General features: G+C 26.9%; 1 protein-coding gene across 21 annotated transcripts in view; it reads left to right on the top strand.

Annotated features, from left to right (window-relative positions):
• Window positions 1-19,142, top strand: part of Caper (RNA-binding protein 39-like protein Caper) — a 102,247-nt gene extending 83,105 nt beyond the window's left edge. For 20 of the 21 annotated variants that reach the window (XM_067274848.1, XM_067274836.1, XM_067274832.1 and 17 more), the window contains 6 exons: window positions 371-436; window positions 12,167-12,199; window positions 12,281-12,485; window positions 13,606-13,738; window positions 15,828-16,012; window positions 18,779-19,142. In XM_067274848.1, the coding sequence (XP_067130949.1) occupies window positions 371-436; window positions 12,167-12,199; window positions 12,281-12,485; window positions 13,606-13,738; window positions 15,828-16,012; window positions 18,779-18,864 (708 nt within the window). In that variant the 3' untranslated portion in view covers window positions 18,865-19,142. The remainder of the gene's footprint in view (window positions 1-370; window positions 437-12,166; window positions 12,200-12,280; window positions 12,486-13,605; window positions 13,739-15,827; window positions 16,013-18,778) is intronic. The other variant, XM_067274838.1, reaches the window with a different exon arrangement.
• Window positions 19,143-20,165: the final 1,023 nt, after the last annotated feature.

Here is a 20,165-nt window from a genome sequence, read left to right as displayed (position 1 = left end):
TAGGGTTAGATATATTGCAGTATACACCAATGATAAAATTGTTTACAAATTTTTGTAGTCTTATAAAAATGTATCTGATAGAAAATACAAAATAACAAATATTTTTGCAAATGACAAAGCCAACGTTGTAAAATATCAAAGATTATCATGTAAGTATATGTGTATGTTATTACAGAAACTTTTTTTTTTTTTGTTACCACAAAAAAAGGGGAAAATGTCAAAGAAAAGAATAGAAATCATTCATACATTCAAAATTGATTCATTTTAGCTTATTATTTAATCTTTTTGTCAGTTTTGCACTGTATAATATATCTGTTGTAAAATTAATGTTTTATTTAAAAAGTATTAAATTTTTTAATTTTCTTTCCAGATTGATAAAATTGAATTAATAAGAGATTCTGAAACTGGAAGGTCTAAAGGTTATGGATTCATAACAGTAAGTTACATAAAATATTCAAATTAATTTATATTTATTTCATATCAAATTTTTATATTAAAATATAAGTGAAAGTATGCACTTTTGTTAATTTATAAGAAAACAAATTTAGATTTTTCTGTTTACTTTGTTTTATTTAACAGAAATTTAGCTTTTAAACTAAAACCAATCTAAAGATCAAAGTTGTTTTTATTTATTTATATTTAGTCTGTTAATTTTCTTCAAATTCACCAGCAGTTAGATATTACAGAATTAATAGTATCACAAAAAAATCAAAATATTTAAATTTATTTTTAAAACTTGTTAATTTAAACACTAATAAAATAGCTTCATTACAGTTAATAATATGCACAAGAAAATGGGTGTTTAATCATAAAGAAACATTATTTTTATGTAATCAATTTTTTAAAATGAGATTTCCTATTCTATTGAAATGTGTTGTCTAGTCTGATAGTGTCCATAGGGATTATGATCACTTAATTTTCTTTTTATTCAAATTTTATTCAGTATCTATTATTGAATAAATTTTTAAATATTTTATTTGTAATTATGGATTATTTTTAAACATACATTAGATATTAGATTGTTAGATGTATTTATAAATTTTATGCTTTATTGTTTTATCTTACTCTAGATCAGCGATTCTCAACCTTTTTAGCTCTGCGACCCCCAAATAGTAAATATAAATAAAATTAATATTTCATGACCCCCACCCAAAGGAATAATAACAGTAAGCCTTACTATTACTAATTGAATTTTGACTGTAATTATAAATGTAGATTTTTTTTAAATATTATATAATCACATTGCACTAATTTTATACATTACAAAAATACCGACAGTATAAAAAATGTAATACAACTATTCCTATTATTTTATGTTGCTGCGTTTATAGCATCAGGTATGAAGATGCATGTATTACGTGTGTGTGTGTATACATGAGCAATTTACAAATTCCAACTTGATGTGTACGTGCTCTTTGTAATTTGATCTCCTCCTATAATACTTGCTGTGAGAGCATGTTTGAACATGCATATGGATGCGACCCCCCCTTAATATCACTGTGATCCCTAGGCTGAGAAATGCTGCTCTAGATATAGTTAGAAATTTTAAAAATGTTCTTATTATTCTTATATAATTATAATTTGTTTATTTTAAGTTAATTGAGAAATAATACTTTTCACTTCTTTCCATTCCCTTTTTTTCTTTTTTCACTATTTAACTTTTGTGTATAAAATAATAATGTATTTTCATGGAATAACTTTCATGCTGGGGTCCAGGGTAGACCAGGAAATCATATATTTTCATAAGATAAAAGCATGCGTGCATGTTTAAGTAAGGTTATACATCCCTCTCTAGAAGGTGCATTAAAAAAAAAAACCAGTTACATCATGTAAAAACAAATAAATTTTTATTCTAAAACTGTGAAAAGGAGTATTACATCAAAACCTATGATTATATGTTTGTCTTCTTTAGAAGGAAGAAATTAAAGTGATGGAAAATACTGGTGAAATTCCAAAAGTGCTTTTTTTGTGTGTGTGTGTATATTGTATATTTCATTGTTATTTGATTCAAAAACACAAAAACAAACATATTAAATTTAAGAAATTTGCTGTAAATTATATTTGCTTACACCATTAACATCAACATTGGCTTTATGTGAAATTTAGAGGAAGGTGTTACTTTTAAGGTCATGGTAGATTGTCAGTATAGTCAATACTAACTACTACTACCAATACGTTGTTAATTGTTTTATTGTCTTGTAAATGAAAACTCTTCCTGATTTTAAGTTGGTCTAATTACAATATTATAATTTAAAGAAAACATTCTTCCAAGTACACAGTTAGTTTTGTCAGGTCTGATTAATTTTATATTTTAATGGCAGTTTAATTGGCCTGCTGGTCATTCAACAAAAATATGGTAATAATAATAATATTTATCTAATTTAAGTTATTAATACAGTCATATTACATTATTTAATTATGATAGAGTTTTCATTAGTATTATAATGACATAATAATTCATATTCTATTAAGTTCTAAAATAGCTTCAAATAAAATATTCTGTGTAAAAAAAAAGGCCATCTGTTTACTAAATGGAAGTAATGTAGATTACCACTTTAATGCAGATAAAGCAGTCATGATACTCTTCTGATTTTTTTGTGATATACTTGAATAGTATATCATAAAAAATTCAGAATTCTGCAAGTATAGGAGAAAATGATATATTTTTTTATAGGGGAAAATGATATATTTTTCCCTATACTTGCAGTATTCACATACTTATAAAATTTTAATATTATTCATTTGTTATTTATAATTTAATGTAATAATTTCCAAGTGTTATTCATTGTAATACTATGCAAACATTGGTTGTATGGTGCCATTTCTATCTTCCTGTTATAGAGGCTTCATTAAAAAAACAGCAGTTTTAACTGTTTCTGGCAAATGTTTGTGTTGTACTATTTCTTATTTTATTATTAGCATTAATTAAATTGACCTGCTTTTTATATTTCCCGATTTTATTTTTTTGATACAATTTTCTGTAATATTAGGCAAATATATTATAATTGCTTTGTAGTGTGCAGAGCAGGAAAGTTAATTATCATCAACCAAAATTTATTTACAAATTCTGTTTTAAGTTGGATTTTACCATAGTTTTTCTCACTTTTTTTTATAGAACTTCAATTACAGCTTTATATTGTTCTGTCATATAACAGGCAATCTGCTTGTTTTTAAATAATTACAAATAACATTTTTCTTTTGTACACATTATTTCTGTTTCTCAAATATAAACAAAATATATTTAATTATAATTTGTAATAATTACAAATAACTTCCTATCTTGCAAATCAGATTGAATATTTAATACTTGTAAATGACTAAATTTTAGAAAATAATTATTTCTATTGAATTGTTCGAGAAAGTTCGTAGATCAGAATTTTAATAAATTAATAACATTAAGAAATTAATATTTTATAGTTATGTATCAGCAAAATTTAAAAATATTTTCATAAAATAGGAAAATAATAATAAAAGAAATATTAAAATTTATTTATGCATACCATAGTTTTAAGATAAAGAAAACTATATAACAGTTATTAAACGGAAGCATATTTATGCAAACAGAATTGAATAAGTAATATATAAAAATGATTTTCAAATTATTATTTGAATGTAATGAATTCTTAAAAAGATCTTTAAAAAAATTTAATCATGTTATCCACTTAGTTTTTCTATTTAGCAATATATATACACATTTTACTGAATATTAATGTTTTCACTGCTAGGTTACACATATGAGTGATACAGATGAGTCATATATATATATATATATATATATAACTCATCCATATCACTTCGAATAATGATTGATATACAGTGGCGTAGCCTGGGTGTCAGCCACCCGGGGCAGAGGAAAATTTCGCCGCCCCCTTATTTAGGTATTATTATTATTATTTATTGTGAAATTTTGCCACCCCTTAAAGAGCCGCCTGGGGCAGGCTGCTCCTGCTGCCCCACTATGCTACGCCATTGTTTATATATATCAATCATTTATATCACATGTTTAATTATTATTTATATATGAGCTGTTTTCTTTGAAAGTGGTGTAAGTCCATTTTTATCAAAAAGTTAGTTAATGATAACAATGTATGCAATCTGCTATGAGCTTTTTATCTATAAACAGTTCCCAAAAAATGCTTCGAAATTTTCATCATTTTTGTCAATATAAATTTACATAGTTAATGAAATTACAAATATAATTACTTCGATGGTGGTGTAAGTCCACTTTCAGCAAAAATTTACTGTATATTCCTACAGATTATTATACCATCATACAACAATGCTGAAAACAAAAAAAATTTATTTTACATGAAATGAAACAAGATGATTTTGTTTTGACAAAACCACTAGAAAATGCAATTCTAAGAAGATGAAAAAATACTACTGGTGAAGAGGTAAATTGGCTGAAGATAAGTTGTATAAGGGTTAAAAAACAAACCATATACAATGCTGTATAAAACTTCATTTGATGAAAATGCGGAGTTTAAAACACTAGATTTATTTCCCAGACAAGGAAGACCACAAAAATTTGAAAATATAATACTAGCACCTTTATATCATCATGCCAGGCCCATCACATCCGAAAAATTCAATGATATGATGGATCTATTACCTTATATTCCTCCAATACATCATGACTATTTTCAAAAACTTTCTCATAATGATAAAAATTAAAAATGGCACATATTAATATAAAGTTGTAATTAAAGTAATTTAAATGGCATTACCTGAAGAAATATTGAAATAAAGCCTTTTTATTTTGTTTTTTTTTTTGACATATTTAATAAAAAAATTGGCTTGATTCCATTGAAATCCCTTATTTGATATTTCATAAATGTATGATTTTCACATTTTGTTAATTTTGAAAGTAGTGTAAGTCCATTTGAGGTCATCAAAAGTATAAATTTCTTTTAACTAATACTTTAAAAACAATCACATTATAAACTTAAATCAATTTAATATTTAAAAAACATAAAATGAGCATATTAACATATACTAATATTTTCAAACCATTCAAATACAAACCCTTAAATATCTCCATATAATATAAAATAGACTTACATCATTCAAAGAAAATTGCTCATATATATAATAATTAAGCATGTTTTTAAAATTTTGGGCAAGATAATAGAAATCTGGCATAAAATTTTAAATATGCTTTAGTCATCTGGATTGAAAATTTGTATAAAAGCTTCTTAATTTTTAATCAGGCTTCTAATAATTATTTACTACTTATAAAATGTTATTTGATTTTGAAAGAGTTTTGTTAATAGTTTTTCCCTTTTTTTAATATAAATTATCAAAAGTTGGTGGATAGACATTTGGAGATTTTATGTATCTTTGTATAAAAATATATTAAAATAAACTACTGTTTTATACAATGCTTGACATTAAAAACAAGTTAGAAATCTTTTATTCTGTAAAGGAAATGAAAGTGAACAATAATCACAGAGGAAAGTTCTAAAATAAAAATTATATCTGAGTAATTAATGTAAAATAAGCATGATAATGAATGAATGAATACTTTTAAGAATATAATTAAGATTACAGTGGTACATGATTTTTTTGCATATACATATGCATGCACACCAAAAAAATTACATCATATTTATTTCAAATACATTAATTAATTGGTGCTTCAATTTCACATTTGTTACTTTTTTCAAAATTCGGTAATAATTGAATTAATAATCTTGTATAATGGTTTTATGTAGTAAACATTCCTGCTAATAAAAGTAATACATAAGCATACTTCAAAATGTTGCAAATTTGTTTGGTTTGGTTCTTTCTGCATACTTTCTCTTTATTTTAATATAAAAGTTTTAATATTAATATGACCATGTGTTGATTTTTAACATAACTAAGTACAGATTTAATTATATATATGTTCATATTAATTTAACTACTCATAAAAATATATGGACTAACATTTATTTATTATAAACTACATTTTTGAAGTAGTTTTTGAATTTCCTGTGAGTAGAGTTAATAGGTTAATTAATTTTTGTGTATCCTGCTTAAATATATTTTATCTGAAAAAAAAATTACTCTCAAAGTAAAAAAATTATATCTTTTGTTATAACTCTTATATAAATGATGATATTTGAAATGAAATAAGTTTTTAACTTGAAACATGTAAAAAAATACTGAAAATTGCTTATTTAATTGATTTATGATTAGATCAACAATTTAATATTTTTAAATACATTATACATATGTTATAATTTTCCATAGTTTAATTGATTGATAATGTTTTAGTATGATTAAAATTAGCATTTTTCATATAATTAACAAAGAATGTACACTTAAAAGTAATGTTTTTCATTTATTTTTACAAATTAAATAAATATTTTCACTAGGAAAAAATGAGCATTATTAATCAGAATTTACTTGTATGATTCAAATAAAGTTAGAATATGTCTTATACTTTTTAGAAGAATAAAATAGTTTCTTTTAATTGTTTATATTTTCTTTAAGGATTATAAGCTAATTAACTAATTTGTTATGAGTTATTTGTTAATTCTTGTGTAAATTATCTGGGTTTTATTTTATTTTTTAAAAAGGGAATTCATATTAGTTATTTCAGCTTGTAAATAATAGAAAGATTGAAAAATAGTATTTATTATGATTTTGTTCATTTTACTGTTTTGTAGTGATGTATGACAATATATTTTACATAGTACTTTTATGTTTACTTTAACATATCTAAGATGAAAATTTTAAAAATATTTAAAAGCTTTATTTGTTTAATATTTTTGAAACTTGGAATTTTAAAAATAACCATGTTGAATTGATAATTTGAAATATTTGTTTCAGTTAAATTTAATACAATATTCTTTTAGTTTACTAAGTAATGCATGATTTTTGAAGATGTTTTCTATATTAGTTTTGATGATATTAATAAAATTTAATAATAACTAGTTATTACGTAAAATCTTTATATAAATTTCTTTTTTACTGTTACTGTTCCAGGAGTCACATGGGGTTTCACAGGCTTTAAAGCACCTTTTTTTTTTAAACTTTTCTTTTATTTAAAGTTTTGTAAAAATTTAAAAAATTCCTATCTTACTAACTTTTCAACCCAAATGCCTTGCAGTTGACACTTTTCTCATTGGACAAATAGTTTTTGAGAAAATAAAATGCTGGGGTCTGAAAGACCTCATGCAATCACAAATAAAGGCAAGTTTTTACGTAAAAGCATTTCTAGCAATGATACTGTTTGGTGAGCTATGACATCTTGAGGTTATCATGACATGCAGGCAATGTTTAAGTATCTCTTAACTTTTAAAATTTTCACTTTTTATATTTCTATTTGTATTTTTACATATTTTATTCTCCTTTTTATTTAATTCATGTGTAGTGTAATTTTAATAGTAAAATTTATTCTTTATTAATTGATTATATGCATTAATGCCATAGGCAAGAAATAACTCCCTGATTAACAATACAATATAAGAGAAACACACTATTAATTGGAAATGGTGTGTTTCTCTCATATTATATAGTATTATATAGTAAGAAAAAAAATGTGAGATTTTATTGAATTTAACTGTTGCATGTAATATGAGTAGAGCAAATGAGGTAGTAAAAATTTTTAAAATTTATTATAAAGATATAAAAAACTAAAAATGTAAATGATTTAATACATAATCTTATTATTATATCATAGTAAGTGCATTTAATGTATAAAATTTGCATAGTTTTTAATTTAAAAGGCTTGACGTCAGCTAAGTGCTTTCCAAAAATTTTTAACAACCATCATATTTACTTAGAGAATCACATCTCAATGCAAAATTTCCAGCAAAGAAATTCAATATTCTAACCTTTTCAGCCACTACTTTATTGGCCCTCTTCAGGAAGTGTAAAACAGAAAAACCTTTCTATAAATAGAATGCAGCTGCGTTCTAATTTTTAAAAGTTTCAAATAAGCTCGAACAATGGCTGTGGCGTATCTTATATGATGTATAGTTTATGAGTCTACATAGTATTTCCATGCATTTGGTACATGAATGGCATTAATTGTGATGCAGGCTCCATTCCTGTCTGCCCTGTAGATCTCTACAGCTTCTAACATTCTAATATTTTGCTGGTCGAAGACCCTGTGTATTAGGGTAGCTTGGTCCCAACGGAGAAATCCCCAGATCACTGGCATAATGTGCCAGAGCTGTATTAATGTTTTCTTTTTGTACGTCAAGTTTGTGATCTTTTAACCTGGCTTGCAACGATCTGTACATGGATCCTATATACGTTACTATTCTGTGGAATCTATTGTCCTGTAGTGGGATGCAGTAAACCCCTGGTGCTTGTGTCCACAATACCAATGTTAACAAAACACAAGCTAATCTGGTAGTCCTAAGCTATGAACTGTCCCTTCATAACTAATACATAAGGATTGCAAAAGATTTAAACATACATGTAATGTATAAAAGAGAACCCGTTTTCTGCCTTCTGTCTAACACAAAGGATGGCACTGAAGACGCAAGAGCACCAGGGGTTTACTGCATCCAGCTACAGGACAATAGATTCCACAGAATAGTAACGTATATAGGATCCATGTACAGATCGTTGCAAGCCAGGTTAAAAGATCACAAACTTGACGTACAAAAAGAAAACATTAATACAGCTCTGGCACATTATGCCAGTGATCTGGGGATTTCTCCGTTGGGACCAAGCTACCCTAATACACAGGGTCTTCGACCAGCAAAATATTAGAATGTTAGAAGCTGTAGAGATCTACAGGGCAGACAGGAATGGAGCCTGGTCACAATTAATGCCATTCAGTCGATAATCGAAAAGTATGAAAAAATACATTATTAGTATAGTGTATTAGGCCTGGTTTAAATACTAGCCTCTCTTTCATGGTTGAGCCATGCTGCCAGCTAAAATATGCAAAAATTTAACAAAAATAATATTAAAGTAGCCAAGATATAACCAAATATTGTAGCGCCACATCACTAGCGGACATTTGAATTTGCCGACTAGAACACGGTCGGATAACCGATAAGTCAGTTAATCGGGGGTCAGATAATCGATGCTCTACTGTATTAGAATGTTAGAAGTTGTAGAGATCTACAGGGCAGACAGGAATGGAGCCTGCATCACAATTAATGCCATTCATGTACCAAATGCATGGAAATACTATGTAGACTCATAAACTATACATCATATAAGATACGCCACAGCCATTGTTCGAGCTTATTTGAAACTTTTAAAAATTAGAACGCAGCTGCATTCTATTTATAGAAAGGTTTTTCTGTTTTACACTTCCTGAAGAGGGCCAATAAAGTAGTGGCTGAAAAGGTTAGAATATTGAATTTCTTTGCTGGAAATTTTGCATTGAGATGTGATTCTCTACATATACAGTTCCAGTTTTCTGGTAAAGTTAGTGTTTATTTTCATATTTACTTACTTTTATAGAAAACATTCCAAAATAAACAAGCAGTGAAAGATTTTGACTTTTTCATTAATATTCTAAGCAATATTAATTTTTAAAGTAAATGGGTTTTTTTTTTTATTTATTAATGGTGGTTGATTGTTTAAAAAATTAATTATAAAATTTAAGAAATAATGTTTTACAAAATTAATTGTTTATAAGTTAAAAACTTTTTCTAGAAAGATAGCAAAACAAAAATTTTACAGGTGGAAGTAAGTAGATGCTAGAAATTCACTCGTATTTTCAAATGAGAAATCTTATTTTCCTTTTTTGTTTACTTTCTGAGAGTTACGGCATTAGTCTTATTTTTGCTTTTGGCTATTTTTCCTAATTTTCAAATAGGATCTTTTACTTTTATTCACTTTGGATGGCTATTTGAAATTCAATAGGTATATTTTGATAATATTTTGGATCAAATTACATTTAAAAAATTGAATTATTACATAACTAAGTGTTTTATATGATTAAAATGGACAATTAAGGGTAATTTTTTGATAGCACTGGACATAGCTAAAGAATACAATATGAGATAAAGCAAATGATTTCTAAAATAAAACTTCTCTATTTTTATACAGTATGATGTAGCTCTAAAATAAAAGCTGTTTTGTTTACTTGAACTGCAACATATGATAAAGAAACATTAACAAATCAGTCATTTTTTTATTTACAAATAATAAGTAAATACATTCAAACAATTCAACTAATTCAATAAATTAACTATCTATCTCCAGGTTACATTTAGGCTGTGACTTGGCTAATTAATGATAGTTAAATATCTTTAAATTTATCTTTAAACTATTTCAAACAATTTTAAATTTAAAATGATTAGTTTAAAATTGAAGACCAATTTTAATTCTGTCTGTAAAACAGACTGTCATCAATTTTTAAAAGAAATTTTTTTTAAATTTTGATTACTTGAAGCAGCCTACAAAGAAAGAAGGTTCATAAAACATTGTATTCTGGAACAGTGAAGTGAATAAATGGTGATTGTATTTCTGATACTTAGTTTTCAATTGTTACCATCCAACAGAAAGAGATATTAAAAAGGATTACACAATTACAAGTTTTTCTTTATTATTAATGTAAATTACAATAAAAATAATTTAATAACATTTTAAATTAATTTTCAGTTTTTGAGGATCTTTTGATAAAATTACTAATTTTTATAAAATCTTTGAACATTATTATATTCTATTTCATAATTATTAAACTAATTACCTAAAAATCTTGTTTCAATATCAGTGGCATCTAGTAATTTTGAAAATTAAATGCATAATTTTTTAGGTAGGCATAAATACTTCTTTATCAAAGTTGATTTGCATCAACTCTATATTAATTTGATGCTAATTAATTTCAGTTAAACTATTTAAATTTTAAAGAAATGATTTTTACTTTAATTTAGGAACTTTTGTTAAAATTCAATGGATGGTCATATTGCAACTAGATTACAAGATCTGAATTTTTGTAGAACTGTATTGTAGTTTTGAATATATAATGTAATATAAAATTATAAATTTCTTACTGATTATAAAAATTCTATTTTAATGTGACTGTCAGCCAGTAAAGATAACCTTATATTAATTTTATTAAACTGTTTGTGAGTTTATTAAAATTGTAACCGTAATTTTTTACTAGGTTACATAATTTTGTTTCATCATAAAATTAAAATTGTATAAGAATTTAAATTAAAAATAACTTTTTATATTGAAAAAGAAAAATTAGTGATGGATAATCCAAAATATTGTATTCAATATCAGAGTGATAAAAATGTGTAAACAACTTACTAAGAAAATATAAGATAGTTTCTCTGAATATTCAATTCTTTTTCAGCAATAAATAATACTGTTTATAATGATTTCATTTATAACTAATGAAAATAAACTGGAACTTTTGACTATGACCAAAAAAAAACTGAGTTATCGAACTCAAAATAAAGTATGCAAAATAAATTTAGATGCAAAGAAATTTTTAATTTTCTTTAAAATTTGATTTAAAAATGACCATCTATTGATTTGTAACAACTTTTAAAATTAACAAATTAGAAATATAGTTACTAAACTCATGATTAAAAAAAAAATGGAAATTTATTTGTTCGAAATGATCAAAAATTGATTATGATAACAGTAGATATAATATAATTTTTAATAATTATCTATTTGGAATTTTCTGACTAGAAGTTCTTAGAATCTTAGATAAGTAAAATTATTTTAACATTAAAATTGGCATTTGATAATACTGGTATTTACTGCATAAATTTAAGAGTTTGGATAATTAAAATTTTAGTTAAGTATATTTCAATATCAATCATTTATACAAATATTACTCAATAATAAAACAGTCTGAATTTATGAATTCTGAAATTTAAATCTAAAATAGAAACATTACTTTGAATACAAATTTCATTATTTCATATATATTCATGTTTATGGTTCCATAATTCATTGCTTTTGATATATAATAAAACTTTAATAATTTTATGTTCAGTTATATTTCTAATAGGTATATGCCAAATTTTTAGAAATCTTCATTGGTCATTCTAATTGTAGAAGAAGAAGAAAAAATTCTTATATTAAAATTTTCCCGTTTTAATCTAAACAATTGCTTATTTTATAAATATTTATTGTTATTAATATTAAAATCAGTTGATGGTCATATTAATATGCTGTAAAATTCAGTTTTATAAAAGAAATATGCTATAAAACGATTATTTTGATTTTTTTTTCTAATTTTCAGTCAAAATTATCATCGATTTCTGCCATTTTGACGGTGCGTACTTTATTTTGAAAACTATTATATTTTATTGGCATTATATCTTACTGTTATTTTAATCTTGAAATCCATTTGCAGTTTCATGATGCTGAAGATGCTAAAAAAGCCTTAGAACAGTTAAATGGATTTGAATTAGCAGGTAGACCTATGAAAGTAGGTCACGTCACAGAAAGAACTGATACTGCACAAGGTCCTTCATTTTTAGACAGTGATGAATTAGATCGTACTGGTATTGATCTTGGAGCAACAGGAAGGCTTCAATTAATGGCAAAATTAGCAGAAGGTAAGATCTAAGCAAAAATAAAAATTTTATTCTTTATTCTTCTGTTTTCAATATGAAAGGGAAATCTTTCAAAAATTCTTTTTTGTTTCTCTTATTTAATTATATAATAATTAATAATATATTAAAAAAAATTTAATAGTAGCCTATGTCAGTATTTAAATGTAAATGATCAATTTAGCTTTATATATATTAAATCAAGAACTTTTCAGACAAACTGTGATTTCTATTCATTCATTTATTCTATTGCTTAATGGTTTACTACAGACTGTATTAATACATTATTTGACCTAGAACTTGTTCCCTCTTGAATTTATTAATACTTGTCAGTACTAAATCAGTAGTATCATCTACCTTTATCTTACTCATTTCTTTTGACATACAAAGTTTACTAATCAAAGATATCTATTGAAAAGTTAGTTCTTCATTAAATTTTTTTAATTATCGATATTATGTGTGATGAAATATTATCATATTGTCTGTTTCTGTTAATATTCCTTTGTTTGTTTCTGTGTAAAACAGTTTTCAAGAATATATTAGAAATGAACCTATTTATGTAGAAATATTAACTTTATAAAAAGTGACATCAGTTGATAATACACATTTGAATCATTAACTCAAACTGAATTTTGAAAGAGATAAAAAAGAAAATTTTCAAATTATGAAAATTAGTTATTTTAATAAGATTTTCTTATTGTAGGCATAAAATAGCCTCGTAAGATTTTTTGTTTCCAAGGTTCTAACACACGAAGTAGCTTTGCTTCTTCAAACAAATATTTATTATATTTTTCTAGCTTGTTTTAATTTGGCCCCTTGGAAATGCAACAGAATGTATCAGACATGAAATAAATTTACTGGAACTGGATTCCAAGTTATTAAAACATTCTTTGAAAATATTAACTTGGTGGAACAAAATCTATTGAGTTTAGGGGAGTTAAAATGGGACAAAAATAAAATTCAATTAGGAAGAGTTACAGGATATTATTGAAATTAATGAAGTTATTGAGAGTCAGTGATGATACTAAATTTTAAAAACATTAGATTTATCTGCTATATCCTATGCTATTGTATTTATTCTACATATTCTCTAATAATTAAACAATTATATAAAACTTTTTCACAGGTACTGGATTTGAAATTCCTCAGGCGGCTGTAACAGCATTACAAATGACTCAAGGAAGTCTTATTGGACAACAAGCTGCTCCACCGATTGCAACACAGTGTTTTATGTTATCAAATATGTTTGATCCTACAACGTAAGTTATTTTCATTAATCTTCTTCATAACTTTATTGAAATATTAATATTACAATCATGATATACAGTTGACTTTGCATAAGTCGTCACCTGGATAACTCGACACCATCGGTTCGGTAGTCAGTTTTCTGTGGTCCCGGCTGACTTACATAAGCATTAATGTTAAACAATGTCGAGTAAACTGGAATTTTTTTAACTTGTCACCACTAAATAAGTTGACATACTTTTGCTGTCCCACACACTGATAAGTTGTCACCCCTCCTGAGAAAATGAATTCACTCTGCACATGTGGTGCAAACTCATTTTTTTCAGGAGGGGGAGTTGATTTATTTATTTATATATATATATATATATATTAATAAAAATGCCTTAACATTTTATGTATTTTTATGTATAAAATAATAACAGATAAACAAAAAGAAAATATACAATCTACATCAATGTCACACCAGAATCCAATTTTGCATTTTCTCACGCTAGAGGCATTAAGAATCCTTAGACATTACGTGCCGACAATTGCAAAGATGATGTTTTCAAGGCATTCGTTGTTGTTGAAAAAAGTTGAGACAGTTAAGTGCTCAAAACAAACAACACTAAATGAATTTTTCAGTTTTTCATCCACAGAGTAATTCTAAATGGAGGACACAATGTATTGTGAGCCTATACTACTGTATAACACACTACTAATGTATTTTCCTAATTGTGGTTTTTTTTTCCAACTTTGCTTTAGTCATCCCATTGGATAACTCGACATATTTCCACTTCCCCTTGGGGTGTCGACTTTATTTTTGCATTAATATTTTTTTATATTTTTCAATTCAAATATTAAAAGTTATATAATTCAGGAATCTGCAAGAAGAACCATTTTTTAAAAATTTAAAAAGAAGCTGAGAGTGCAAAGAACTAAAAGATAATGAATGTAATGTAAATGAATAATAATTTCAAATGAAATCTGTTTATAAGCTGTAAACCTGCACAATATGTATTTTAGCAATCATTTTTAAGAAAAGAAATATGTTAAGTAATACTTTTTGGACTGAGATGACATTTAATTAAAATTTCAGATGTATTGATGCCAACTTTGCTGACCATTGGCCAATAATAAATCAGCTAACAATTGCTGATAAAACTTCATTATTATTCTGTGTTGTTTCTTCTTTCTTGTTTTCTGTTTAATTTTTTCTGAGTTTGTTTTAGCATTATCATCGTCAAATAATAATAAATAAATATATAAATAAAACAAATGAAGTGGTTGGTTAAAAATGATCATTGTTTGGTAAAAAAAATTTTCCCCAACATTTTTGAGGTTTAGGTTTAGTCTCGGTTACTGTGCATGCAGCCCAACTTTATGCAACCTGTTGTGAACGGTTGGGTGAGCACAGATGCACCTGTTGACAATGACAGGCTGCTTTGAATGTCACATGCCATGGAGAATGGCTCCTGATGGGGCATTTGGTGGCAAATCTGCCAGCCTGTGCACTCTTGTCATTCACAGACTGGTGCAATCCACTCTTTTGGCATGTTTGCATATGTTCCTGCATCCATTGTGTTACACATTGCTGAATGGTATCCACATCCTGCTCAATATACTTGGGCAACTGCACACATTGACAAACCAAGGTCATGCAGCTCCAGGATACAGTCTCGTTCCACAGCTGTTAACTGCTGGTATTGAGCTAACTGTATCTCAGGCATTTTCTAAGCTTCTTGAAAAGTTTGGCCACCACAAACCATCACTGATAGCATTTACAGTCTAAGCTGGCTGCTGGTCTTTATAGCCCAAAACTGTGTACCACATGACCCAATACATATGCTAACTTAATCATTTGAATAAGTCTGTCATCTCCTGGTCCTGCAATTTGCATGTGGCTACACATATTCCTTCATAGTATTGCAATTCACTTTTGAGGAGTGTATATTTAATCATTAATATTATTCTGAATTGATTTAGCCAATGCCAAATTTGAAATAATGAAAAATTACTTGTATATAAGCATGAATTTGGTATATAAATTATATTTTATGTTGTTATAATTACTGTTTTTCTTATAATAAATAAAACTTTCATTTTCAATTTGTTTTATTGTAGTGAAACAAATCCAACATGGGATGAAGAAATTAAGAATGATGTTGTAGAGGAATGTAGAAAACATGGTGGTGCTCTTCATGTTTTTGTGGATAAAATATCCCCTCAAGGAAATGTTTATGTTAAATGTCAAAGCATAGCAGCAGCAGTGGCATCAGTTAATGCACTTCATGGTCGATGGTTTGCAGGTAACAAATTTTAACATTTAATTAAAACATAATCTCTTCTTTTGTAGAACTTGGTTTCTTGATTACATGACTGTATTTTAAAAATGCTAATTTTATTAATATATTTACTTTTCAATGATAAGAATTTATGCAATATTAGGAGTGATAGACTAACAAGTCTCATTTTCCTTTATTTCTTAGACACTCCTAGATTGTCTTTCTTTGCATAAATTATAAGGCCTATTATATCATAAGCCATTTATTCTACATGTTCCATTTACAAGTAATTTATAGTTTGTTTTTTTATACAGTGGAGCATCATTTGTTTTGCAAGAACCTAAACCAAAAATAGTATAATTTGAAATTTAAGTCAGTTTTATGAGCTTTTGATTCATCTTGATAATTTTTTATTAATTATAACTTTTAATGAATGTTTTGTTTGGTACAGAATGGTTAAAATGTGTCTCACTGAATAAGCTAATTACTTGACTAGGAATGTTTTTGTAAGTCTAACTGATCTGGACTCCATATACTTCCAAAAAATTGCCTTTGAAGTGCTACTTGTTTTTTCCATGGAATTCTTTGCCATGTCATGGTCTGAAATGTGCAAACCAGATTTAACAAAGTTTTGTCCATTGGTTTTTTCCACAGAAGACTCTGAATAGGTTACTTTAATTAGAACCACCTTGTATACTTATTATTAAGAACATAATAAATTTTTATTGCACTTTTTTTCATTTTGAAGTCTTATTGGTACATAGACATAATTTATACACCTGATTAAAAGTACTAAATTGTGAAATTAAAAATATTCTGAAGAGAAGGCAGATAGAGTTAATAATAGACATTACAGATATAATGTCAGGAATAATTTCAACATACAAATCTAACAAAACAAATTTTATGTCAGGAATTTTTTTTAGTATCCTGTAATAGGAAGACAGTTTGTTTTTAACCATATAGACTTCCTGTAAATATTGTGATTGTTTCACACTCATTAGCCAATAATTGCTCTTTCTCTTCTCTGAAAGACAAAACACCTGATGGATCAGTTTACACCATTTTAAATCCAGGAATGTGAAGAGTAGTGTTCTAGAATTTGAGTATATTTTCTAAAAGAATGTGATATAATTTTTTTTGTTGTAAATAATATATGTCTAAAATTATAAATGAAGGTTTGATCATTGAAAAGAATAGGAATGTTTTACCATGATGTAAAGTGATATATAAATGATGCTCTACTAAATTTTCATCTTAGATACAGAAAAATTTTTAAAAAATATATTGCATGTAGTTCATAGCATTACTACTAACAAAAATTACTTGTACAGTTTTTATGTTTAATTATATATCATAAAGTAGAAAGACGTGATTATACACATGACTTGATTCAATAAATTTATGATTTTTACCATAATACCAGGTTGTTCAATAAGTTTTGTCATTCGATAAAAAAAACACAATTTTATGGTTTGAAATACATTTTATTATTCAATATAATTTCCCTGAACTTCAATACACTTGTTCCAGTGATCTTCTAATTTATGGATTCCATCCCTGAAGTGAGAATCCGGAAGACTGTCGAAATACGCTTCCACGGCTGCTATTACCTCTTCGTTCGATGAAAATCGTTTCCCATGCATGAATTTTTAAGATGTGAGAACAGCCAGAAGTCAGAGGGAGCTAAATCTGGCGAATAGGGAGGATGTTGCAACAATTCGTATTTTAATTCGCTGATTTTCGCGATGGTTTTTTGAGCTGTATGAGAGGGTGCGTTATCTTGATGAAAAATGATTTTTTTCTTCTGTAAACCAGGTCTTTTCTCACGAATTTTTACATCCAGCTGGTCCAAAAGATTACAATAATAGTCTGAGTTTATTGTTTTACCAGTTTGGAGATAATCCACGAACAAAATTCCTTTTGCATCCCAAAAAACTGATGCTAACACCTTCTTGGCCGATTTCTGGACCCTAACTCGCTTCGGAGCCGAAGTACCGGGTTCACACCACTCCTTAGCCTCTTGTTTTGATTCAGGATCATGATGGTAGACCCAAGTCTCATCCATAGTAATGAAACGATGCACAAAATCCTTTTTATTTTTTCTAAAACGCTCCAAATGTTGCTGAGAAAGTTGCATTCGAATGTGTTTTTGCTCCATAGTTAGCGAATGCGGCACCCATTGTGCACACAGCTTTCTGTAACCCAAAACATCAGCCAAAATATTGCTCACACTGCCTAATGAGATCCCTAGGGCTTCTACTAAATCTCTCTCAGTTAATCGACGATCTTCCAAAACCATATGCTGTATTTTTGCTACGATTTCTGGTGTTGATGCACTTTTTGGACGTCCTTCACGTGGATCGTCTTCAAGACTTGTACGGCCACGTTTAAATTCAGCAACCCATCTTTCTACTGTTCTAATTGAAGGTGAAGAGTCCTTATACACTTTTACCAATCGTTCATGAATTTGTTTTGGTGCTACACCTTCCAAAAATAAGAATTTTATCACTGCACGATATTCAATTTTTTCCATTGTAAAAAAATACACTGACACGTCAACTTTGAACAGCTGCAAATATAGAAATGAGTTGACAGATCTACATGAAACTTCACATGTGTTTATAAAAAAGTAGTACTATTTTTAGAGTAATAAAACGACAAACCTAATAGCGCCATCTCTTATTGAACGAACAAAACTTATTGAACAACCTGGTATAATTGATATAATAAAATCTTTATATATACATAATAATTTTATTTAGTATTAAAAGTTTTTATTTATTTTAGGTCGTGTCATTACAGCAGCATATGTACCTGTAGTAAATTACCACAGTTTATTTCCAGCTGCAATCACAGCAAGTACATTGTTGTAATCACTTTTTGTAAGGTAAAAATTTCACCCGGATCATTCATCACAAAATAATGTGGATTTCATTCATAAGTGTAAAAAGTATCACAATTTAATGTTGTGATTATCTGTAGTTTTTTTATAGCACTTTCTGGGTACACTTTTAAACTTTGATCTTTTGAAAGACTAAATTCTTACAGATATTAGAAAGATTGTACAGAAAGAAAGCATATGTGGTGGTGTATATAATTTTGTCAGTTTTCTTGTACCCAAATGTAAAAATAAAATTACTTGTGCAGTTGATGTCTATTTCTTAAACATTTTTAATTTCTGTTAAAAACAAATTTTTTTTTAAATTTTAACCTTAGCAGTCTTTTAATGTGCTGATTTACATGTTTTAAACAGAAAATTTTTGCTTTGAATGGGAAAAACTTGGAGGTAATAAACTATTGTTTGTTAACAATTCAGTAACTATAATAAATATATATATGTATATAATATAAACATATATTTGCTCATCTACAAATGAATGAATGTCAAAAATATGATTTAGTCTTTTAATAATTTATTAAAAATTTTAGATAATAAATCATTTTCAAGCTCATTTATAATGTAGATACTGCTTCCATGGATATCTAAAGCTTCTCTTTACTTTTCATTAAGCTAGCAGAAGAAAATATCTGTTAATTTAAATAATAATAAGACAATAAAAAATATAGTGAAAATACAAATATAATCCATTTCATCTATTACTAATTATTAAACTTACAAGTTTAAAATTATTAAAATGATAAGTATTTTACTTTTCCAGTTGTTATGTATACATAACAAAAGAAATTATTCGAATTGCATCAAATTTGTTTTTTTGCAAATCTCCATTTTGAGACCTAAACCAAAAAAATTAAAATGAGAAAAAATTCCATGGATATGTATGTATGTGCACTTGAATGATTTTTCAAGCTTCAAATGCAGTCATTTTTAGTAGATCTGCCTACTTTCTGTAAGGATTTCGTGAAAAGCACTATCTGGCAGTGATTTTTTTTTATTTCAGAAATCTCTTCCCCATGGCCTAAATAATGTATATACCAAGTTCATCAAAATCCAATAAGCAGAATGGGTCTAGAGTCAGTTTAATTATAACCACCCGGTACTTAAAATTTTAATATGAATAATTCTGTGACTTGCCATCTACTGCAGCAGTTCCCAACTTATCCTTTTTCACCTTACTAAAAAATGTTGGAACCCTGACAATTTTTAATGACTAGATAAAACTGCAAATAGAAATGCCAAAAACATTTATTGAAAATAGAAAAAAAGATTAATAAT

The sequence above is a fragment of the Centruroides vittatus genome, unplaced genomic scaffold (genome assembly GCF_030686945.1).
Source record: "Centruroides vittatus isolate TY-2023 unplaced genomic scaffold, ASM3068694v2 contig_564, whole genome shotgun sequence".
NCBI classification, from domain to species: Eukaryota; Metazoa; Arthropoda; class Arachnida; order Scorpiones; family Buthidae; genus Centruroides; species Centruroides vittatus.
The sequence above is the reverse complement of the archived record's forward strand: the minus strand, read 5'-3'. Positions and strand labels throughout refer to the sequence as shown.